At 35.6% G+C, this 21056-nt stretch overlaps 1 protein-coding gene and 1 long non-coding RNA gene across 2 annotated transcripts; one reads left to right on the top strand and one right to left on the bottom strand.

The window, feature by feature from the left end:
- The first annotated feature begins 9817 nt into the window (after nt 1-9817).
- Nucleotides 9818-13147, top strand: LOC130054458 (uncharacterized). The gene is made up of 2 exons (XR_008802778.1): nt 9818-10964; nt 12686-13147. It is a non-coding gene; the product is annotated as an uncharacterized LOC130054458 (long non-coding RNA).
- A 2517-nt stretch (nt 13148-15664) lies between these two features.
- LOC125677050 (collagen alpha-1(X) chain-like) lies at nt 15665-16752 on the bottom strand. The gene is made up of 2 exons (XM_048915007.2): nt 16519-16752; nt 15665-16398 (listed from the first exon to the last, which is right to left on the bottom strand). Exons 1-2 carry the CDS (start codon nt 16721-16723, stop codon nt 15980-15982), a joined length of 624 nt encoding a protein of 207 aa, XP_048770964.2. The 5' UTR covers nt 16724-16752; the 3' UTR covers nt 15665-15979.
- Between the last annotated feature and the right edge of the window lie 4304 nt (nt 16753-21056).

Raw genomic sequence — 21056 nt, forward strand, 5'->3', positions numbered from 1 at the left:
ATTGTGTAAAAGTTTGCCTCTGAAGGAAAAAGAATAATTAGATAGTTTTGTATAAATGTAAAATTTGTGTCAATCTAAGGAAGGTAACTCATGTTATTTTTCTTTCATTTAAGTATTGGTAGGTCTGAACGATTATGTACTCTTTGTAACAAACAAGAACTAGGCGATTAATTCTATTATCTATTTAGCTGTACTTATTTTCTTCATGAAATGTGTAGATTTTTGCCAAAACGCTTCACTGATTGTTGAAATACTATTTAGCTATAGTGAATTAATGAACTGTAAAGACAAATATACTATGACAGGCCTTGTCAGTGTTCAACATTGTTGTCGATCTTACCTTTTTGTACTATTATGCCTCATGTGGAGCCTCTTAGTAAAATTTAAAAAAGTTTCAAAAGTTAGAAAAATGCGTCAATCCATTATTTCCTGATTATATAAGGAATGACCAAAATAATTCTTTTTTATAATCCGCTTCGCCTACTGGACCAAACCAGTTTATACTCGTATAATATTCACCAGAAGTAAAGTCATTCCTTAAAATTTAATGCAAAAGACAAAGGTACTAACCCTCGTTTATCAAAGTGTACATAAATTCTGAAAAATAACAGTTTACTGAGCCGCGCAATGATTCACTTAGCAACCACGACGAAACAACTATAGCTGTGAAGGCAGCCATCTTCGTTTATCAAAATATTGTAAACGTAGTAATTGAGAGTGAAGTTTGACAACTTCATTCAGTGGCGGATTTTAGAGGAGGCGCAACCGGCGCGCGCCCCCTCTAAAATTTTCGAATTTAAGGTAAATCGTGGTATCTTGTTTAGAAAAATATACTAAACGATAAAAGAAGCAATAATTTCTTCCACTCCCGGAGAAATAAATAACAAAATCTTTTGATTTCTTGAATTACTTTATTGGGAGAATTTAATTTTTTCCAGGTCCTCAATGTCGAGAGTGCGCGAACCAAATTGTGGGAAGGGGGGGGGGGTCAGATTAACAGATCAGGTCTTTAAGATGCAGGGGCGGTTTGCGCTATCTTGACTGAAAGAAACTGGTAAGTAAAAGTAAATGTAAAAATTCTGTAATTATTTTGAACTCAATAGTTAATATTTTTAACGTATAAATACAAAAATAAAATTTTACAAAATCTTCATAACCATATTCAAGGTGCAAAATAATATGAGATAAAGCATATAAAATGTATGACGTGAAAATTCTAATTTATTTCATTGGTTGAAATTCTGTTCAACGCAAGGAAGATAATTTCCTGATGATCTAATTTACGTACGACGTAACAATTTTACAGGATTTTCAGGTGGCAGGGGACAGTTTCTTTGGTTTTGAAACATGTGGTAAGGGGGTATACACCAAAGTCAGATTATGACAGACTAATGAAAAATCATATTTCCATTTTATGTCAATACTTGTATTTCATATTAGTGTAGTTAATAAATTATGACCCTAAATTACATGTAATCTATAAATACTGGTACTGGTGCACAAAACATACTCTGAGCAGGTTCCCCTTTTTTGCTTTGATTTTCCCTCATTTGGGCTAATCCGCACCACCCCCACACCATCACAGTACCAAACATGGGGATTTAGACACTGTGCACAATCAAGAACCCTATCTGCCCTTCTCAAAAATCTACCTCTCATATGGGGCCATCCACCTTCCCTCACAGCTACAGACCTTTTGCTAGACCCTGCATGTTTTCACCGGAATTTCTTCAGCAACTGACCACGTGTCTTAGTTTCGTATTTGCACCCATCTATATGCTAGGAATCATGGTGACACCTACATGTTGTATATCAACATTTTTACTAAGCACTCAGCTACATTTGACATGCATCTTAAAATTATTGTATACATTTTTACACATGTAATATCACTTCAAATACGGGGTAATTCCATTTTTGACCGGGCCTATTGTGCGAAACTGTCCCCTGCTACCTCAGGTAGCAGGGGACAGTTTCGCACTATAGGCCTGGTCAACTTTTTTTTTTTTTTAAATTGATATGTGTGTAACCGTCATGTATTTAAATTAAAACACACTGGTGGTTCGGGTTCTAAAGTTCTTTATTGTTATATCCTAATTCTGGAGGATGATCGTAAACTCGGAAGAACAGAAACTGTAGTAAAACTTAGTTTCTTTGATATGACAATACGTGAATAATAAGTCACTCAGTCCGGGTATGGAGTGTTGCTGGGTTAGTTTCTGGAATTGGCGCGAATCTTGCTTATATAGCACCAAACCAGTAAAACAACTCGCAAGATACTCACAACTACACACAAACCATACTGACCTTTCACACTCCTCTCTCTACCAATCAGCGTTCATCCCCATGAATATGAATGAAATGAAACGACTTACGATGAAATCAGTAACGTAATGAAATTATATTAGTATGTTAAATATGAATTATTTCATCCTGTGACATTCTCCCCCTCTTAGAGAAAATGTCTCCTGACATTTCTAAGATCAGAACTCAGGACTGTAATAAAATTCAATTAAATATTAATATTGATAATGATACTAATGCAACTGATCTGGAAAGGAATCCTCTTCTGTAAATAAGAAGATCAAATAATAGAAGCTGCAACATGTAAATACTCATGGCCGCAACATGCAAGATAATCAGTTTTAGTGCACATGGTAATGTCATAAATAAAATTGGATCAGATACTGCTCTGAAAAATTATATGATTAATCCACTTAAAATACTAGTAAATTAAGCTAAATTCCTAACTAATCATAAGAATAAGTACGAAATATCCTAAAACTATCTAGACTAAACATATTTCATCCTGTGACATTCTCCCCTAAACATACCATACTTGTGCAGCTTGTTCGCCTACAACCCACTCTCCAAATCTATCCGGAGGTTTTCGTACGCGATCTGAGCGACGGATTTGTGGACTGAATGTAAACCGGCTCGATTCACTATTTCTTGACGGATTATTTATATTTACGTTCGAATAATCTGCAAAAGAATTTGTGTTAGAGCTATTCTGGAGTTCAACAGAAGAAAATGTTTCTTGTTGTAGTGAGGGTCTACTATAGTCAACACTAAAAGTATAGATTGTCCCTAAATCACCTGATCCCATATGTTCACTTGAACTATTGAGACAAGTATTGTGATTAACACCTGGCGTGTTTAAGACATTTCTATCCGTATATGATACGGGTTTGGAAACAAATATAATTTCATCCCTCTCTGAATCGCTTGATTCCGAGTCGCTATCGGTACTGATACTCCCGCTTTCTTGTTTCTTCTCTGTTGTATTCCTAATGTACTTACTAAGCTTGGAAACAGTTTGGGGAATTTCTGAAGTGTAATCATCATCTGAAAGATACATAAAGGATAATAATAAATTTCTATGTAAATATCTAGATTGACCCTTGTCAGATGATCTTTGAACTTTGTACACAGGAATATCGTCATTTGGAATGTCCAAGACGACATAAGGATCTTTTTCCCATTTGTCTGAAAGTTTACTTTTCCCTTTCTTTGCTAAAAGTCTAACTAAGACACGATCACCAATCTCTAATTTGGAATAACGAACTTTGTTGTCATAGTAATGCTTATGCCTGGAATTATTTTTCTCTATGTTTTTCTTGGCAACATTATATGCAAACTTTAGTCTTTTCTTAAGTTTTTCTGCATAATTTGCACGACTAGTTGGCTTTGATGTATCTGAGTCATCTAAATTTAAAAATGCGTCGACAGCAAGTCTAGGATGCCACCCAAACATTAAATAATGAGGTGAAAATCCTGTGTTGTCTTGTCTTGTTGCATTATATGCGTGTACCAAGGGAAGTATATATGATTTCCAGTCTTCCTTCTTGTAATTTTCTAAAGTTCCCAACATTTTTATCAAGGTTTGATTGAATCGTTCCACAAGACCATTACCCATTGGATGATAAGGTGTAGTTCGACTCTTACTGACACCAGCAATTTTACATAATTCTCTGATGACTTTACTTTCAAAATTTCTATCTTGATCGGAATGTAGTCTCTCAGGAAAACTATAATGACAAATGAAATTTTCGAATAGAGCTTTTGCTGTTGTTTTAGCAAGTTGGTTGCGTGTAGGAACTGCCATAGCAAATCTAGTAAAATGGTCACTAATGACTAAAACATTTTCAAAACCACCTTTTGACCTTTCTAGAGTCAAAAAATCAACACATAATATCTCTAATGGTTTTGTGATTTGAATGTTTACCAGATTAGCTCTAGGTATCTCTGATGTTTTTCTCCTCACACATCTACCACAACTCTATCCTTGATTTCCTTATCCATTCCACTCCAATAAAATCGTTGTTTCGCTAACCATAAAGTTTTATCCCTACCTTGATGACCTGCATCATTGTGTATTCCCTTAAAAGCTGTTTCTCTGAACTGGAAAGGTAAGACTAACTGCCTAACATTTGAGCTTTCTACTAAAGTGTTTCTGTATAGAATACCTTTTCTTATTTCAAAATCCTTCCAATTTTTCAAATAATCTCTAACTTCATAAGTTTCTTTCTGTAATTCTTTACCACTAGGTCTTAAACCTGATTTAAGTAAATCTAAAACTCTGTTGATGGAATAATCCTTCCTTTGCTCCTCTATCCAGTCTATGTTTCGAAAATCATCTTGTGATATATTATCCTTGAAATTTTCAAGTTCTGCACTCTGGGATAAAACAATACATTCTGCGAGTGGTAGTTCCTCCTTCTCAACTAAAACAGCAGAAGTAAAAGCTTTAATAACATCAGGAAAGACTTCAGTAGATCTGCGAGATAACCCATCAGCATCTCTATTAGATTTACCAGTTTTGTAAATCAATTTGAAATTGTAATTGGAAAGGGATGCCAACCACCTATGCGACATTGCATCTAGTTTGGCTGTGGTTGTAACATAAGTTAATGGGTTATTATCTGTATAGACTTGGAAAGTATTTCCATACAGATAATCATGGAATTTATCACACGATGCCCATTTTAAACACAAAAATTCTAACTTGTGGGCAGGGTAATTACATTCGCTTGGTCGCAAACTTCTACTGGCATACGCAATTACTCTGTCTTTACCGCCTTGATTTTGGTATAAAACTGCACCAAGACCATCTTTGGATGCATCTATATTGACAATAAAAGGTTTGGTAAAGTCTGCAAACGCTAATATTGGGGGTGAAGTAAGTTTTTCTATCAAACTATGGAATGCTTGCTGTTCTTCCTTACCCCATATCCATGGTACTTTCTTTCTCTTAGACGATTTCGCCTTTTTATTTGTTGGATGTCCTACCAAGAGATTGTTCAAGGGTTTTACTAAAATTGCATAGTCTTTGACAAACCTCCTGTAGCACCCAGTAAATCCTAGAAAGGAACATAATGATTTAATATTTTTAGGGACTGGCCAGGTTTTCAAAGCCGATATCTTTTCAGGATCCGTTTGAATACCATTTTCTGAGACAACATGTCCCAAATATTTTACTTCTAATTTGAAAAACTCGCACTTGGAAGGTTTTAATTTCAAATTATGTTTTTCTAATCTAGTGAATACACCCTCTAATCTCTCTAAATTTTCTTCAAATGTAGATGAAAAGACAAGAATGTCATCCAAAAATATTAAACACTCTTTAAGATTCATTTCAACCATACAAGTCTCCATTAATCGTTGAAACGTAGCGGGTGCATTGGTTAATCCAAAAGCCATGCGATTACATTCATAAAATCCTAAAGGACCTAATGAAAAAGCTGTTTTATGCTTATCTTCCTCTTTGATCTCAACTTGCCAATAACCAGAACGAAGATCTAACTTTGAAAAATACTTACTTCCCAAAAGAGTATCTATTGTCTCATCCACTCTAGGAAAATTGTAAGCATCTTTAATAGTTCTGTTATTTAATTTTCTAGTCTATACAAAACCAAAGAGAACCGTCAGCTTTTCTAGCAAGTACCACATTCGAACACTATGGACTTTTAGATTCTCTAATTGCTCCGGCCTCTAGCATTTCTTGAAGATGTTGCCTTACCTCTTCATACATTGCAGGTGGTATTCTCCTGTATGGTTCTTTGAACGGTGTATGATCTGACAACCTTATTTCGTGTTCTACTAGATCGGTTCTTCCAATGTCAATAAAGGACATCGAACAAATATGTTTCCACCTATTCAAGAAATCATACCTCTTTTCTACCTGATCCTCAGACAAATTAGTTTCATTATACTTGACTCCTAATTCTACTAAATTGACATTTGAGATATCTTGACTTGCATTTGTCTTTGATGGTTCCCAAGAATCAACAACTTTGGTGGTACTCAACTTGCATATTACAGACTTTGGTTGAATCTTAATAGCCTGAGTCGACATATTGCATACCCGCACGGGAACTCTTGAGGTTTTAACATTTTTAATAGATACAACCCTAGGACAGACCAAAAGACTTTGGTTTGGAAATGTATCTGTTTGCTCTGTAATAGCTGTATCTACATTATTGTCATTCACTGATTTCACTATCCCCGACAGGGTTTTAACCTCATGTGGTCCAATCGTAATAGAATATCTGTTAGTTGTTTTGACAGGAATCCCACTAGCACTTAAGTTTGAAAAAGCTAATTCCCACTCATCTGGTACCTCTAAATCCTCATATTGTGAGAACTCTTTGCATATTTTGATAATATTAGTGCCCACAATTATAGGAACCTTACTACTATATTCCGTTCCTTTTGTGACCAAAACGGGTGCATAAATTTGTTTACAAGATAGAAAAGGGATCTTAAGCTCTACCTCTACATAACCTGAAAATGGTAATGCGCTACCCTCAGCACTATAGACCTTCAATTCAGAATCTTCAATATCACGTAAAACAGGCTTATTTTCAAACAAATTATAAAATTGCTCTGACATGCAAGTGATCATTGAACCGGTATCAATCAAGGCTTCCGCTTCAACTCCGTTAATATATCTTTTGCTCTCATTCGGTTCACCTACCATCCTTGATAATAAATTTGAATTTTGATTAGGGATTTTACTATTCTCTCGTTCCCCCTCCATTCGCCCTGTAATAGAAGAGGTTACTCTTTTAACTGAGAGTCTGCTTGTTCTGTTTTGAAAGCATAATTTTGACCTCGACCTTTGCCTCTATTATGACTTCTACTCCTATTGTTATAACTTTGGCCTCGTCCTTGGTTCATTTTACTGATGACTTTGTACAGGTGCATTGTTTTCTAACTGATGAACCCATTTATTCAGTTGTTGAAAACGTTTTGTATTGTCATCTATTTTCTGTTCTAACCTTTGAAGTGAAGCTATCATCTTCTGTAGGTCATTATGCAAATCTGTAGATGTCTCTGCTCTCTCCGAATGTAGAACCGTTGGTCTGGATCTAATTCCTCTTGTAGAGCCTTGCAATGATATCTCCTCCTGCTGAACCTTCCTGATCTCCCTAAGAAGAGTTTCAATGTTTTTAATAGTGTCAAACAAATGTCTAGTACTCTGTTTTAATTGTTGACTATTCAAACCAGTCCAAAATTTACTCCTAAGCATTCCATCTTTCGCTACTGCGTCAATGTGACCAAAAGTTATAGCTTTTGACAAGGTATCTTCTAACTTTGAAGCATATACTATGATAGACTCATTGTCCTTTTGACCATCATTATAAAATGACTGCATCAATGTCTCACTTGATGCAACATTTCCAAAAAAAAAAAACCCGTCAAGTTTCTTCAGAATGTCCCTGACAGAAGCTTTTTCACCTACTGATACCAGCATACTTCTAGCTAACCCTTTTAGTGAATTCCGCACTACTTGATGTGAAACATGTTCAGGATACTGTCCTGAATTCTGAAGACATTTCACCTCAAAATTCCATACTTCGTACTTAACCTCACCTTTCTGTGGTTCCTCGGTTCCACTAAATGTAGGTAACTTTGGATTCTGAAATTGGTTTGTAGACATTGTAAGATTACCTTGTAACCTTGACTCTTCCCTGGTTTTATTCATCGCATTGACTAGCCTAGTCAAAGGGGAAGGTGTACCCTTAGCTATGGGAGTACTGGTTACTTGCTCTCTTTTGAGACTAGCATTTAATAATACTTCATATTCCTCTTTTGTAAGGACTTTAGAACCCGAACCACCAGTGTGTTTTGATTTAAATACATGACGGTTACCTACAGAGACCTGCCTCACATGTGAAGTCCCAATACAACATAATGTTAAAACGAACAAGAAATATATCTAGATCTGAATGGCCTATTTGTTCGAATAGAGATCTCATTAGCGAGTGTAGTTGCAACTTGAAGATGTTTTAAATATAAAAGTACTCATCACAGAGAATAGAAACCATGACAAACTCCAACGTAGATACGGATCATCCTGTATTGGTTAGGAACTCAAACATCAACGTGGGCGCCATTGTAACCGTCATGTATTTAAATTAAAACATACTGGTGGTTCGGGTTCTAAAGTTCTTTATTGTTATATCCTAATTCTGGAGGATGATCGTAAACTCGGAAGAACAGAAACTGTAGTAAAACTTAGTTTCTTTGATATGACAATACGTGAATAATAAGTCACTCAGTCCGGGTATGGAGTGTTGCTGGGTTAGTTTCTGGAATTGGCGCGAATCTTGCTTATATAGCACCAAACCAGTAAAACAACTCGCAAGATACTCACAACTACACACAAACCATACTGACCTTTCACACTCCTCTCTCTACCAATCAGCGTTCATCCCCATGAATATGAATGAAATGAAACGACTTACGATGAAATCAGTAACGTAATGAAATTATATTAGTATGTTAAATATGAATTATTTCATCCTGTGACATGTGTAAAAATGTATACAATAATTTTAGGATGCATGTCAAATGTAGCTGAGTGCTTGATAAAAATGTTGATGTACAACATGTAGGTGTCACCATGATTCCTAGCATATACACAAAAATGTAGATGGGTGCAAATACGAAACTAAGACACGTGGTCAGTTGCTGAAGAAATTCTGGTGAAAACATGCATGGTCCAGCAAAAGGTCTGTAGCTGAGAGGGAAGGTGGATGGCCCCATATTAGGTTTTTGAGAAGGGCAGATAGGGTTCTTGATTGTGTACAGTGTCTAAATCCCTATGTTTGGTACTGCGATGGTGTGGGGGTGGTGCGGATTAGCCCAAATGAGAGAAAATCAAAGCAAAAAAGGGGAACCTGCTCAGAGCATGTTTTGTGCACCAGCACCAGTATTTAGAGATTACATGTAATTTAGGGTCATATTTTATTAACTACACCAATATGAAATACAAGTATTGACATAAAAGGGAAATATGATTTTTCATTAGTCTGTCATGATCTGACTTTGATGTATACCCCCCATCCACATGTTTCAGAACCAAAGAAACTGTCCCCTGTCACCTCAATCTTAAAAAAGAGAGAAAACGAAAAGAAGATAACTTGCAACATAATGAAACTCACATTTTAATCTTATTCATATCAACTTTGAAAAAGGTTTCTATAATTCAACAAATAACAGAAACGGTCTTTTTTTTCACGTAGACCTTACAATTCTTCTTTGATAAAATTTGGGCAAATTTCAATTATTTAGTAGTCTTTGTTTCTTGCTGTGTGACAAATTAAACACGTTGAACATCTGCTTTTCGCTATTGTTGTTTTTATTGAAAAGAAACAATGCTTTCTATTTTTAGTACAAATAACATATCTACTTCAAGGTCATACTAGAAAATATTGTACAGTAGTTTCTAGTAGGTGTTTTTTAAAACTCGATTTTATATAAGATTTGCCATTTCAGAAAAATTTGATTATGTGGTCATTTAATAAAAATATATCATATACATGTATATCAGTTTACTTTATAAGGCTGTTCCTAAAGACGGCAAGCTAATTGTTAAAAAGCTATACTTCTTAGCATATTTGATTCTACTCGGCCATTTCCGCAAGCGACAAATAGTTATTTGTCACTTGCGGAAATGGTCGAGTAGATACGACTGAGGTAGAATTTACGAACAACAACAACAAAAAAATCGCAGAGGGCTACATTATTGCAGTTACCTTAAAGTCTGATTAAAATCAGACCCCATACTCATTATCATATCGTTGGGGTCTGACAGGGATCGTATAAAGGTCATATTCTGGTTACCTCTTCATTATCCAATCAAATCGTCACTTCCCCGACGCTGGAAGTCCAGGAACAGTACCACAGTTTGTTTGTCTTTTTCGGAACGCTTCCAAATCGTCGTTCATCATAACCTCGCACTTAATAACCGACGGTAACAGAATGGCAATGGCCGCTGCCAGTGTGATTGACGCTCGATTTTTGATTACTGGTATATATATGTTTTAATTTATTTATTAGATATTGTGATTGAAGATCGATGTTTGAGTATATGTTCCCAAGCTTAACATTACGGATGCAGGTATTCTAACACCTCGGCGCATATACTATAAAGCAAATATATGTGTGCTTTGTGGTTTCGCGTTTGTGCAATCAGAGATAACTTCAACAGTGGAAACGATTGAAAGAAATCTATTTAATAAAAAGCTGAAATTAACAGACGATAAAGTCAAATAGCTCCAGCAATGGTGTTTGTAAAAATTGTTATAGAACTGTTGAAAGGATACGGTAATTAAGATAAAAAAGGAAGTGGAACAGCTACAAACAGAAATACATGTATCAAGATCCAGATCATCGGTTAGGACAAAATACCAGTCGGCAACACCATCCCCTACAAAATCAAAAATTGAAAAAAGACTGCGAATATCACCAGAAAAAAACTGTGAAAAGACCATTTCCGTCATCATTTAAGAAAGTTACAGTTGTAAACATTCCACCAATACCAACAATTTTGCCCAAAACGGAAAAGAATGAGCCAGTATGTAAGCCAGTGAGTGTAAGAAGATCTCTGCCAATTTCAACTGTTGAGAATGTTCAAGATAAGACAGATAGTTCACTGAAAGGAGAAGTTGGAAGTAAGTTTGAATTTCGAAAAATATTCTTTCAAGTTTATGTTTGATTTATAATTATTTGAGATTTTGTACTAATGTTTTTGTATACACTTTCCATGTCATATTGCTGATTTAATAGTGTTTGAATACATGTCAGAAAAATTACAGGTTAATATGAATTTTTGGAAATGTTCAGTTCTGCCATTTGTAATACATATATACCAAGCAATGAAGTACATGTTCAATGTATGTGTTGGTACTGTATACAATGTAAAATTGTATTAATGATATATTACAAAATGTATATGTGTACAATAATATAAACTAATTTTAGATTAATTCGCACACTTAGATAGCTTTTTGGGGTTGGTGTAGTATTATACTCTCATCTTCAGAATTATCTTTTGTAACAATAGGAATAAATGATATATTTTGAAATCTATGTAATATTCAGGAGCCAATACATGTATAAGATAAACAATGGAGTCCCATCTCATGTAAAATTTCAATTGATGTACAGTACTTATATATACATGTAGTTCATATCCTTAAAATAATATTGGAATGGAAACTCTTTCAAGTACTAAATGAACCATTAAATGCTAAGTGTACACATGTATTGAGATGTTTGATTAAATACATTTTGTAATTCAACATTACAGAGTTCATGAAAATATGATGTATTAGTTATGATATGACTAATCAAGAAAAATATGTATTGCAGAAATGTTAAGAAACTTCAGCTGCCATAGTGCTGTTCATACATGTACATGTCATCTGTTTCAAGAACTCTGAAGTTGAATATCTTTAATGTAGATTTATTTATAATAGTATTTTTTGTTTATATATAATACTATATTTATTTGTATGTTTATTCAGAGGAAAAACACGGCTATCAGCACCAAATCAAACTACCAGTTGAATCTCACAATATCAAATTGACCATGTAAAATCTGTGGAACAATATGTTTGACGAGACAGACAGACTTACATTGTGATGAGGTGATTCATAAGAGTAGCACTTAAAAAATCAAGACTGACCAACTGACATACGGGCAGCATGTGTATATTGTTCTGTAAAAGTAGGGCATATATACATGTACATATACCAGTAATTTAAAAATAAAAACAACATGTACAATAACACACATGTATAAGTGTGGTTAAGGTAACTCACTACACTAAAGCTAAAAATCTTTATGACACTACGTCACAAGATGGCGATTTAACTGTTTTGTGAAATCATTTGTATCGATCGATTTGTTCGTCTGTCATCGTAGCTCAGTGGTTAAAGCATTGGGCTGGTGAACCGCAGAACTCGAGTTCAAATCTGCGATCAACGATATGATAATGAGGGGTCTGATTTTAATCAGACTGAGCTACCTTATTACTTATATTTACATTTTTAATCGATAACTATTGCTGAATTGTGTTAACACGTTTCCATACATTTCATATTAAATATTGACCTACATACATGTAACACTTCGTTCAAAATGACGAAAGCACAAAACGAAGTTCCATCAAATTAAGAACTGGTTTGCTAAAAAGCAAGTATGTCAACAAACTCAGGAATATATAATGGAAAACTCTTCCTTATGTCTAATTTTTTGGGGGACTGATGATTTAAACGGGGGTGGGCGTTGCACAACGTTCCCTGACAGTTGTGATGCGCTTTCACTTTTGAAAGTTGAAGACGCAGTTGTTAAAGACCGACTTTGAAAGATATTCTGTGGACATTACAGAGTTAACAGAAGACTGAGGTGGAGGAACATGAAGAACAGGGCGGCAGTCGTCAGGTGTAAGCAAATCATTTATAGACAGGACAGAGGATGAAACTCGCATGAATCTCCGGAAAGAACTGATGACATCGCAGAGAATGTGGAAGTGCATGGATGTAAGGGACGACTTTGATTTGTAATTGTTGAACTGCGCAATGAACGCTTCTTTTGACTCGATAAATTTCTGTGATTGGTTTTCAACGACGCCTCGCTTCGATGTCTCGATATAAACTTGGAAACCGACATCACCTCACGGCTGCTGTGGCACGGAGGCAGTGCGATTCCGCATCACCGATGACCAGGTTGTAGTTGTAGCATACGAAATTTTAGACATGCATTAGCAAGACATCGTTTTACAGAAATGCTTTTATCAATCATTGATGAAAGTCCACGGCTTGGAATACAAATAAAATCATAAATACATTTTGTGATGTTGATTTCATCTATTGATATATTTCTGTAGTAAGCGAGAGCGATTGCTAGATGTGTATTGCCTTAGTAAAAGTAGTACCTGTTACCTACTTTTAACAAATGTTCATACGCACAGCCGTAACCTCTGTTGAAAAAACGTTCTATTTTTATAGAAAAAATAATTTATGATAATTGAAAACGTTATTTGTTAATATTTGTTAAATCTACAGATAAAATCTTTGAAAAACATGTCAGTTAGGAAAGAGATATATTGAAGAAATATATTATAAAAAGAAATTGAAACGAAATGACCAAATTTCAGATATAATCACGATATTCAAACGAGAGAGAAAAGTACTGATCCCGATCAAAATTCATAGAAATTAATAAAATAATCATATTGTTTCCAATTATATGCACTGTTTATCAAGTTGTTAGTTTTCTTTATTAATTCGTTTGGTTTGTAAACCATTTTACATCAAGGGAATGCAGTTCAATGTTCTCTATGACTACTTTTTCATAATTCCGATCGGGCGAAGTTCAAATTTGAAAAATCGTAATATTTCTGAATTTGACCATTTCATTTCAATTTCTATTTAAAATATGTTTCTCTGATATATCTTTCTTCTAATACATGTATTAACATGCTTTTTGAAGATTTTATCTGTGGATTTAACAAATCTTAGTAAATGACGTTTTTTAATTTTCATAAATATTTTTTCTTATAAAATTAGAACGTCTATCCAAGTCGTTTTGATTGATTGATTGATTGGTGTTTTCCGCCACACTCAACAATATTTCAGTAATTTGGTGGCGTCCATGCCAGTTTTTGGCATGTTTTTTTTTTTTTTTTTTTTTTTTTTTTTTTAGATATTCATATTATGCATCAAATCACAGCGATATTTGGACTCTAGAGTACCGTGTATCTTATTTGCAAACAAAACACCTTTTTTATCTTTCCGGTGTTGTAGCATAGAATTTCCCCCCGCATAGACCTCCCTAGTCAGAATCATACGGACCAAGGCCTGGGGTTTATACAATCAACAACTCATGAGTCGGGGAGATTTTGCCATCATCACCACCACACTGGACGGTATTGTAAACCGGATCAACGTGTTGACCAACGAAATCGCAACTCACTCGGGGATCTTGGTAAAAAAAAAAACAACAACAAAAACTGGAGGAAATAGCAGTAGCCAATTCCTTTAATGAACCCACCAGCAACGCCTGCATCACCTGTGGGGAAACCGGGCATTGGTCGTCAGATTGCCCTCAGAAAACCACCAAGAAGAGTAAACAACGTATGGAAAGGTCATGTTCTATATATTTCATTGTAAATCAATCCTGGACAAGTCAGGATTACAAACATGACCAGCCATGATTTTCAATCTTGGCACATCCTATCCTGGCCGGTCAGGTTATGATTTCAATCCTGGCCAATAGCATGGTCATCCAATCCTCACCTGGCCACCCAAACCTGGTCGGTCATGATTTCAAACATAACCAAGCCAGGATTGATAACCTGACCATCCAATCCTGGTCATGATTTTCAATCCTGGCCAAGTCAGGATAACAACGTGACCCGTGCTGTAAGTGTGGCCAAGTGGGCCTTTGGATCGCCGACTGTCCTAAATAGAGGGAGGTGACTCCCCCGTTCCTACTTCCAACCCAGAACCACCCAAAGAAGAACCACCCCAAAAGAAGAGGATGTGTTCAATTTATTGTTCAAATTGTTCATTTAATAAATGTGTAAATTTTAAAAAATTGTTTTTATTCTTTCAAACACTGATAAAACTTGGGAAAATAATACGTAGCTCTATTCCCTGTATTCACGACGTCATCTTAATGCTCTTTAAAGGGAGGGGGCTTAAATAGGCTATGCCTGCTGCCCGATTCCATTCACTTTGTGAATAAAATATAGTTTAAATTTAAATCAAATCTTAACGCTGTAGCTCGACAGCACTTGTCCGCCGGCCAACTTGACCCGTTAACTCCTGCACTATCGACCGCACTTGGCATCCGGTCGGCATGGCTTCCAGCTGACTTCCATCAGACACCTACAGCTGACATCTGGCGCTCTAGCTCGACTCGCAGTTGGCACCCGGCCAGCTTGACTCGCTCACACTTGCCCGTATCGACCGCCCTCAAAACTGCACACAGTTGAACCCCCTATCGACCCCTGCACTCTAAAAACCAATAGCCTGCAAAAGTGCACTCATTTGAACCAGCTATCGAGCCGCCTTATACTACTTAGAATATTGTTTTACGCCCCACTCGAGAATTTTTCATTCATATGGAGACGTCAACATTCCGGTGAAGGGCTGCAAAATTTAGGTCTATGCTCGGCGCTTACGGCCTTTGAGCAGGGAGGGATCTTTATTGTGCCACACCTGCTGTGACACAGGGCTTCGGTTTCTGTGGTCTCATCCGAAGGACCGCCCCATTTAGTCGCCTCTTACGACAAGCGAGGGGTACTGAGGACCTATTCTAACCCGGATTCTCACGGGACTCGTCTATAAATCAAACTTTGCATTTGAAAATATATCTTTATATTTAATAAGAAGTGACATTAAATGCATTCATCTAATTATACACATACGAAGGGTTTTCAGGTTTTCTCTTTACAAAATATCGTATCAAACAAACATTTCAGTCTGTATTGGTTTCAAATAGTATTTTGTTAAAATTGTCTATATTGTCACACACACACACACACACACACACACACACACACACACACACACACACACAACATTTATGAAATTTGCCATCTAAATATGAAAAACATGAGGATAGTTGTTTTCGATTATAAATCCCAAAAACATTCTTTTACAGTTAATCATTGTTTTATAACATTGACAACAAACAACCTGCAAACGAAGACCAAGTATAAATACGGACGTTGGACCAGCTCGTAGTTTGAATCCACACATGCTGTCCCGCCTGAACTTCCACAATCACCGTGTTTGACCCGGTATGGTGATAACCACTACCATCCTCACCCGAATATATTTGACCTTTTAGGGCGCTGTTTACCCTTAGAGAAGTTCCACAGTGATTACTTCCGCTTGTATAACAGTTCATGGTCCAGTGAAACATATAGAGTCCATGAACAGGTGCGATGAAGATCCCGTCTGTTGGGTTGTAGTGGTTACCCAAATTGGTGAGGACAGTATTGAACTTGAGAATGAACCCGTTACTTATTCCGGATGTATCGCCTGATCTCGCACTAAAGGCTACCGGTGTGGTGTTAAAGGCAGGTATACCTAAATAGGAGACAACTAAAATGAGGGAACGCCATAAAGTGAAACGAATATTCCAAAGTATAATTCAAATATGTTTTTACTCTTGATATTTTAGAATGTTGTTTTGTACTGGTAACTCACCCTGATATGGGATCTTTAAAGCGCTGGTATTTCCGAATTTAAGATCATCTTTCCCAGTGAGGATTTTCCCGACAGCCTTTTCCAACAGGGAAACCCTATTTTGCAGGTCGGGCATGTTTATCTGATCCGAATTATTGGTGGTCTTTTGGGCATAGGCAATGTTGCAATAGATAAAAAGGAAACCAAACCATATATTTGGAGACATTGTTGGTGCGGTGGTGTATTAAAAATAAACTCATTTTCACTGTTTATATAGCTTGTTCTGGGAGAGGGTGGTTACTTTTACACTTGAATAGAATTTGATTGGCGTGTATCATTTCCAGTAGCCACGATTGGATTTCATGTTTGATTTTGTTATCATGTAATTATACATATGTAATCTTCTAGATTAGAATGATTCTAGAAAAAAAATACGTAAGATTCTTTTATTTTGAAATATTCTACACACAGGCACTCGACGGTTTAGATATATATAATAATAAAAACTTGTCTTCTTGTAAACATAATATTTACTTTTATTACACAACAAGGCAATTTTTTTTTTTAATTATATATATTCTAGAGAACTGAAATTGTAACAAATGGTATTTAAATTATGTTATGAGATTGATCACTTGTTCGTTATCTTCCCCTTTTCCTAATTTCAGAATGGAGCTAATATATTTTCCAACATCCGATCTCTTACTTCTATTTTAAAGGGACTGGTTCACGATTTTCCTCCAAATTTTGTTTTTCACTTAAAATGATCAAAACCTATATTAAAATATGATTAGAAGGTTTCACAAAAAACTTAAGGTTATTCATCATGAGAGAAGCTCATTATAGAGAGTTTATTATTTGTTTTGAAAACAAAGATTGAGGTGTGTTATTGTTTACGTGGTTTTCAAAATAAATGGATATTGATCCAAGTTTATTACATATATCACATCTCAAGTATACTTTAGGTAAAATGTGTCATTTAAAAGTTAAAATTTGTGATTGTACAAAGTAAAGATGCTTTAAATTACAAAATTAACGTTTCACTGGTTTGTTTGTTTACATAACACAGTATCAAAGCTAAAGTATTGCTCTTATCCTTGCATTCAGACCGTCCACATTTTGGTTGTCAACATTAAATGAGCTACATTTTTTTATTTTTAACATAAAAAATGATAAAAACATTTCTTTCGAAAAACGTGAACCAGTCCCTTTAAAATTTCTCAACCGCCGCGGTGGTCTAGAGGTAGAGCAATCGCCTCATATGCGGAAGGTCAGGGTTTGAATCCCGACCGCGACAGACCTAATTAAAACAGATAGTGACAGTTCCATCGCCAAACGCTCGGCATCAGGTGTGAATGTCATGGGTCCTTGTTGATGACCTTAAAAACGGATGTCCCGTGTCACAGTAGGTGTGGCACACTAAAGGACCCTCACTGCTCCATGGCTGTAAGCGCCGAGATTATTGATAATATTGATCCTGACAAAAGAAATAAATCACAATATTACAAACACTACATTTTTAATTACTGGAGTCAAGATATTTTGCAACATTAAAAGAAAAACTTCTATCTCTCCATTTAGTTACTGAGTGCATTGATTCGTTCTTCTTCCTTCACTGAAATAAACTTGATAAAAACTGAAAGTACACATGGGAGGTACATGTATGACTCCATTTCCATCGTTATTGACTTTATTGTTTTATACATGTATGTGGTATTTGTTTAATTCATTAAGTTTTGTGTGCCATATTTTTTATACAGAAGCTTGAGTAGTATGTTTCACTATCAGTAGCCTCTAAATCCCCAGACTCAAATTCACAAAACGCTGACCTTAACTATGTCTACTTATATACTAGTAGTATATACAGTAATCAATGGTATCAGTTCAAGTGATATTTTCTGATCACCTGCTGTCTGTCTGTCTGTTCGCAAACACTTGACTTCTTTAGAATCACCGAGCCAATTTATAAAGCGTTATTGCGGAAAGGGAATTCAAAATTGTTCAAATGAAGGGACACACCCCTTTTCAAAGGGGAGATGATAAAGAAATATTGAAAGTATGGTGGCATCTTATAAATCTCAAGACTCACTAGACCAGAAAAGACGAAACTTATGTGAAAGCTTCCTTAAAGGGGCATGGACACGATTTGAATTGAAAAATTCTAATTTTATTTTTTCCATCTTTAATATTCACAATGCTTTACAGCGGTATTTCTAATGGTCAGCAAACATTTGAATGTCAGTTGTCGAGCTACAAGAGAAAAACAGAGTTCACAATTCTTTGTTATGCAGATTCAATATTGTTCAAATCGTGGACCCGGGGCAGGATGGGGAAACAATAAGGGATCAAACTTTTATATGGGAAGAAATTGGAATTTTAAAAAAATCTTTTCAAGAACAGGACGGCCTTAATTAGTCAAATTAATATTCAAGCATCCTCAAGTAATGCATATTCAAATTTGCGCATATCATGGCAGCGGAGGGTAGGATTGTAATTCATGAAGCTAGTCGAGGTAAAGAAAAGACGCAAAATATTCTTGTTCTTTATATATTTTTTGTACAATTCTTAACGATGCTTCATGTGACAATGGCTGTCTTCTCTCCCTCACTTAAGAACTACTGACTAGAAACGATTTCGTTAAGTGTAAAGAGTATGTCTCTTCCGTCCAAACGAAGTAAAGAAGTCTGAAATCATCTTGAGAGAAGTACATCATTTACTCTGTACGAATGCTGTTCATAAGCTCTTGCAAAATGTTTTTGTTTGTTTATATCTCCCACTTAACCACGCCTGAATGTTTGAAGTGTGGATGTTTTTAGCTCCTTAGAATTCTTTTTTTTTATCAAAAGGAACCTGGTGCGTAAATAATAATCTACTTTAATTACAAGTAGTATTTGCAAAACAAAGTCATGTCTGGTTGTTTGTAAACAGATACATAATATGTACGCTTGAACTTCCACTTGATTCCCATTAGAAGTGACGGAAGTATCCGATGTGTGACTAGGGTGAAACTGGAGAACGCATTATCAAGTAATGGACTAAACAATCTTTCGATTTAATCAATCAAAAAGATAGTGATAGCTGAATAATGAGGAATCCATATAATCAATTGTTTTGACTAAGTTGCGGATTTGGGGGTGGGGTCGGAAATTTTAAATTGTTGAGAATCAAATCCTTGCACTATATGCATATATTCAAGGGCTTATTTACAATTATTTTGGACTTTATGGGTATGCAAGACGTTGTTGACGTGCATTAGAAATATTTGCAACAAAAATTAATTAAATCAACACATGTAGCTTATTCGGAAGGGGGGGGGGGGGGGGCTGATCCCAAGCACCTGCGAGATCATCAAAGATGTGCATGTGGTAGATCTTACGAATAAATAGGTTGATGCCTTCCTGGCAAGCAGTAAATTACACTAATGCGAAGGGGAGCTGTGAAAAAAGGTTATTTTTCGAAATTCCCGACTCAACCAAGTCATATGAAAAGAAGAGACTACGTAAACTGTGGACCCATCATTTGCGTAATGACAAGTTGAAGTTCAAGACATTTGTATGAAGAACGTGTACCGTCTGCCTGGTCTGTGACTCGACTGAACGTCTTCTTTTCTCAGTTTCTTTATGCGAAAGAACGGGCTCAAATATATACGGCTCCAAACTTAACTGTTCGTGACCTGTCATGTTTATAGTGTTGCTGATGAAATAAACCGGTATAGACGGTGTGACGTCATAAATTAAACTTCAATGGCCACTCTCTTAGCGGCGGGTAATTTAAAATACATGATAGATTAATATTGATTTAATTGTTAATCAATTAGGATTTTTGTAGTTAAAAACTGTCAATTACCATATCAGTAAGCCATACTTTATTCATGAAAGCGACAATGTGGTTAGGGTTACCTTTCCCTTTAAATGAGCATCTATTATTTTTTATTTATAGTATTTCCTTCCGCTTTTTTAATATAAAACTTTTAAATAAGGAACAGTTGATATCATATTGGCAGTAGGCGTTTTTCTGCTTTAAGGTATACTAGTGATTATTACTGGAACTACTACACATTACTTTCATTAAGTAAGGCCTGCTTTTCATGAGGATGCAGTGTTGTATTTATTCACGAGACATAACTATCGCGAATCATTACTAATTGCTTACGTCTAGTATATTTGAGAGTTTATTTGCGAGAACTAATTTTCTTCGAATGGGTAGTCTCGCAAAATTACGCGTAAATAAAATTCTCACGAATAAAATGTGATTTATTTTTTCACAATGCAGCTCGAGTCATTTCCCCCTGAATACAGGGGGCGCACAACAAATCAATATAATCAACAAGTTGCTCTCCTTTAAAGAGGACTGCAATACGTGGATCATAGACATGTAATTCTAACAGAACTCAATGCTGTAGTTTGAAATAAAAGTGTGTTTTAAAACATACAGTTAATTCTCGAATTATCGCCACTCAATTCATCGCCATTTTAGTTATAACGCCGCATTTTTCTAAGAACGTTTTTCCTATTACTTGAAACTCTCGTTAAAACGCCAAATTCGTTATCGCCATTTGC

The sequence above is a fragment of the Ostrea edulis genome, chromosome 1, assembly GCF_947568905.1.
Source record: "Ostrea edulis chromosome 1, xbOstEdul1.1, whole genome shotgun sequence".
NCBI classification, from domain to species: Eukaryota; Metazoa; Mollusca; class Bivalvia; order Ostreida; family Ostreidae; genus Ostrea; species Ostrea edulis.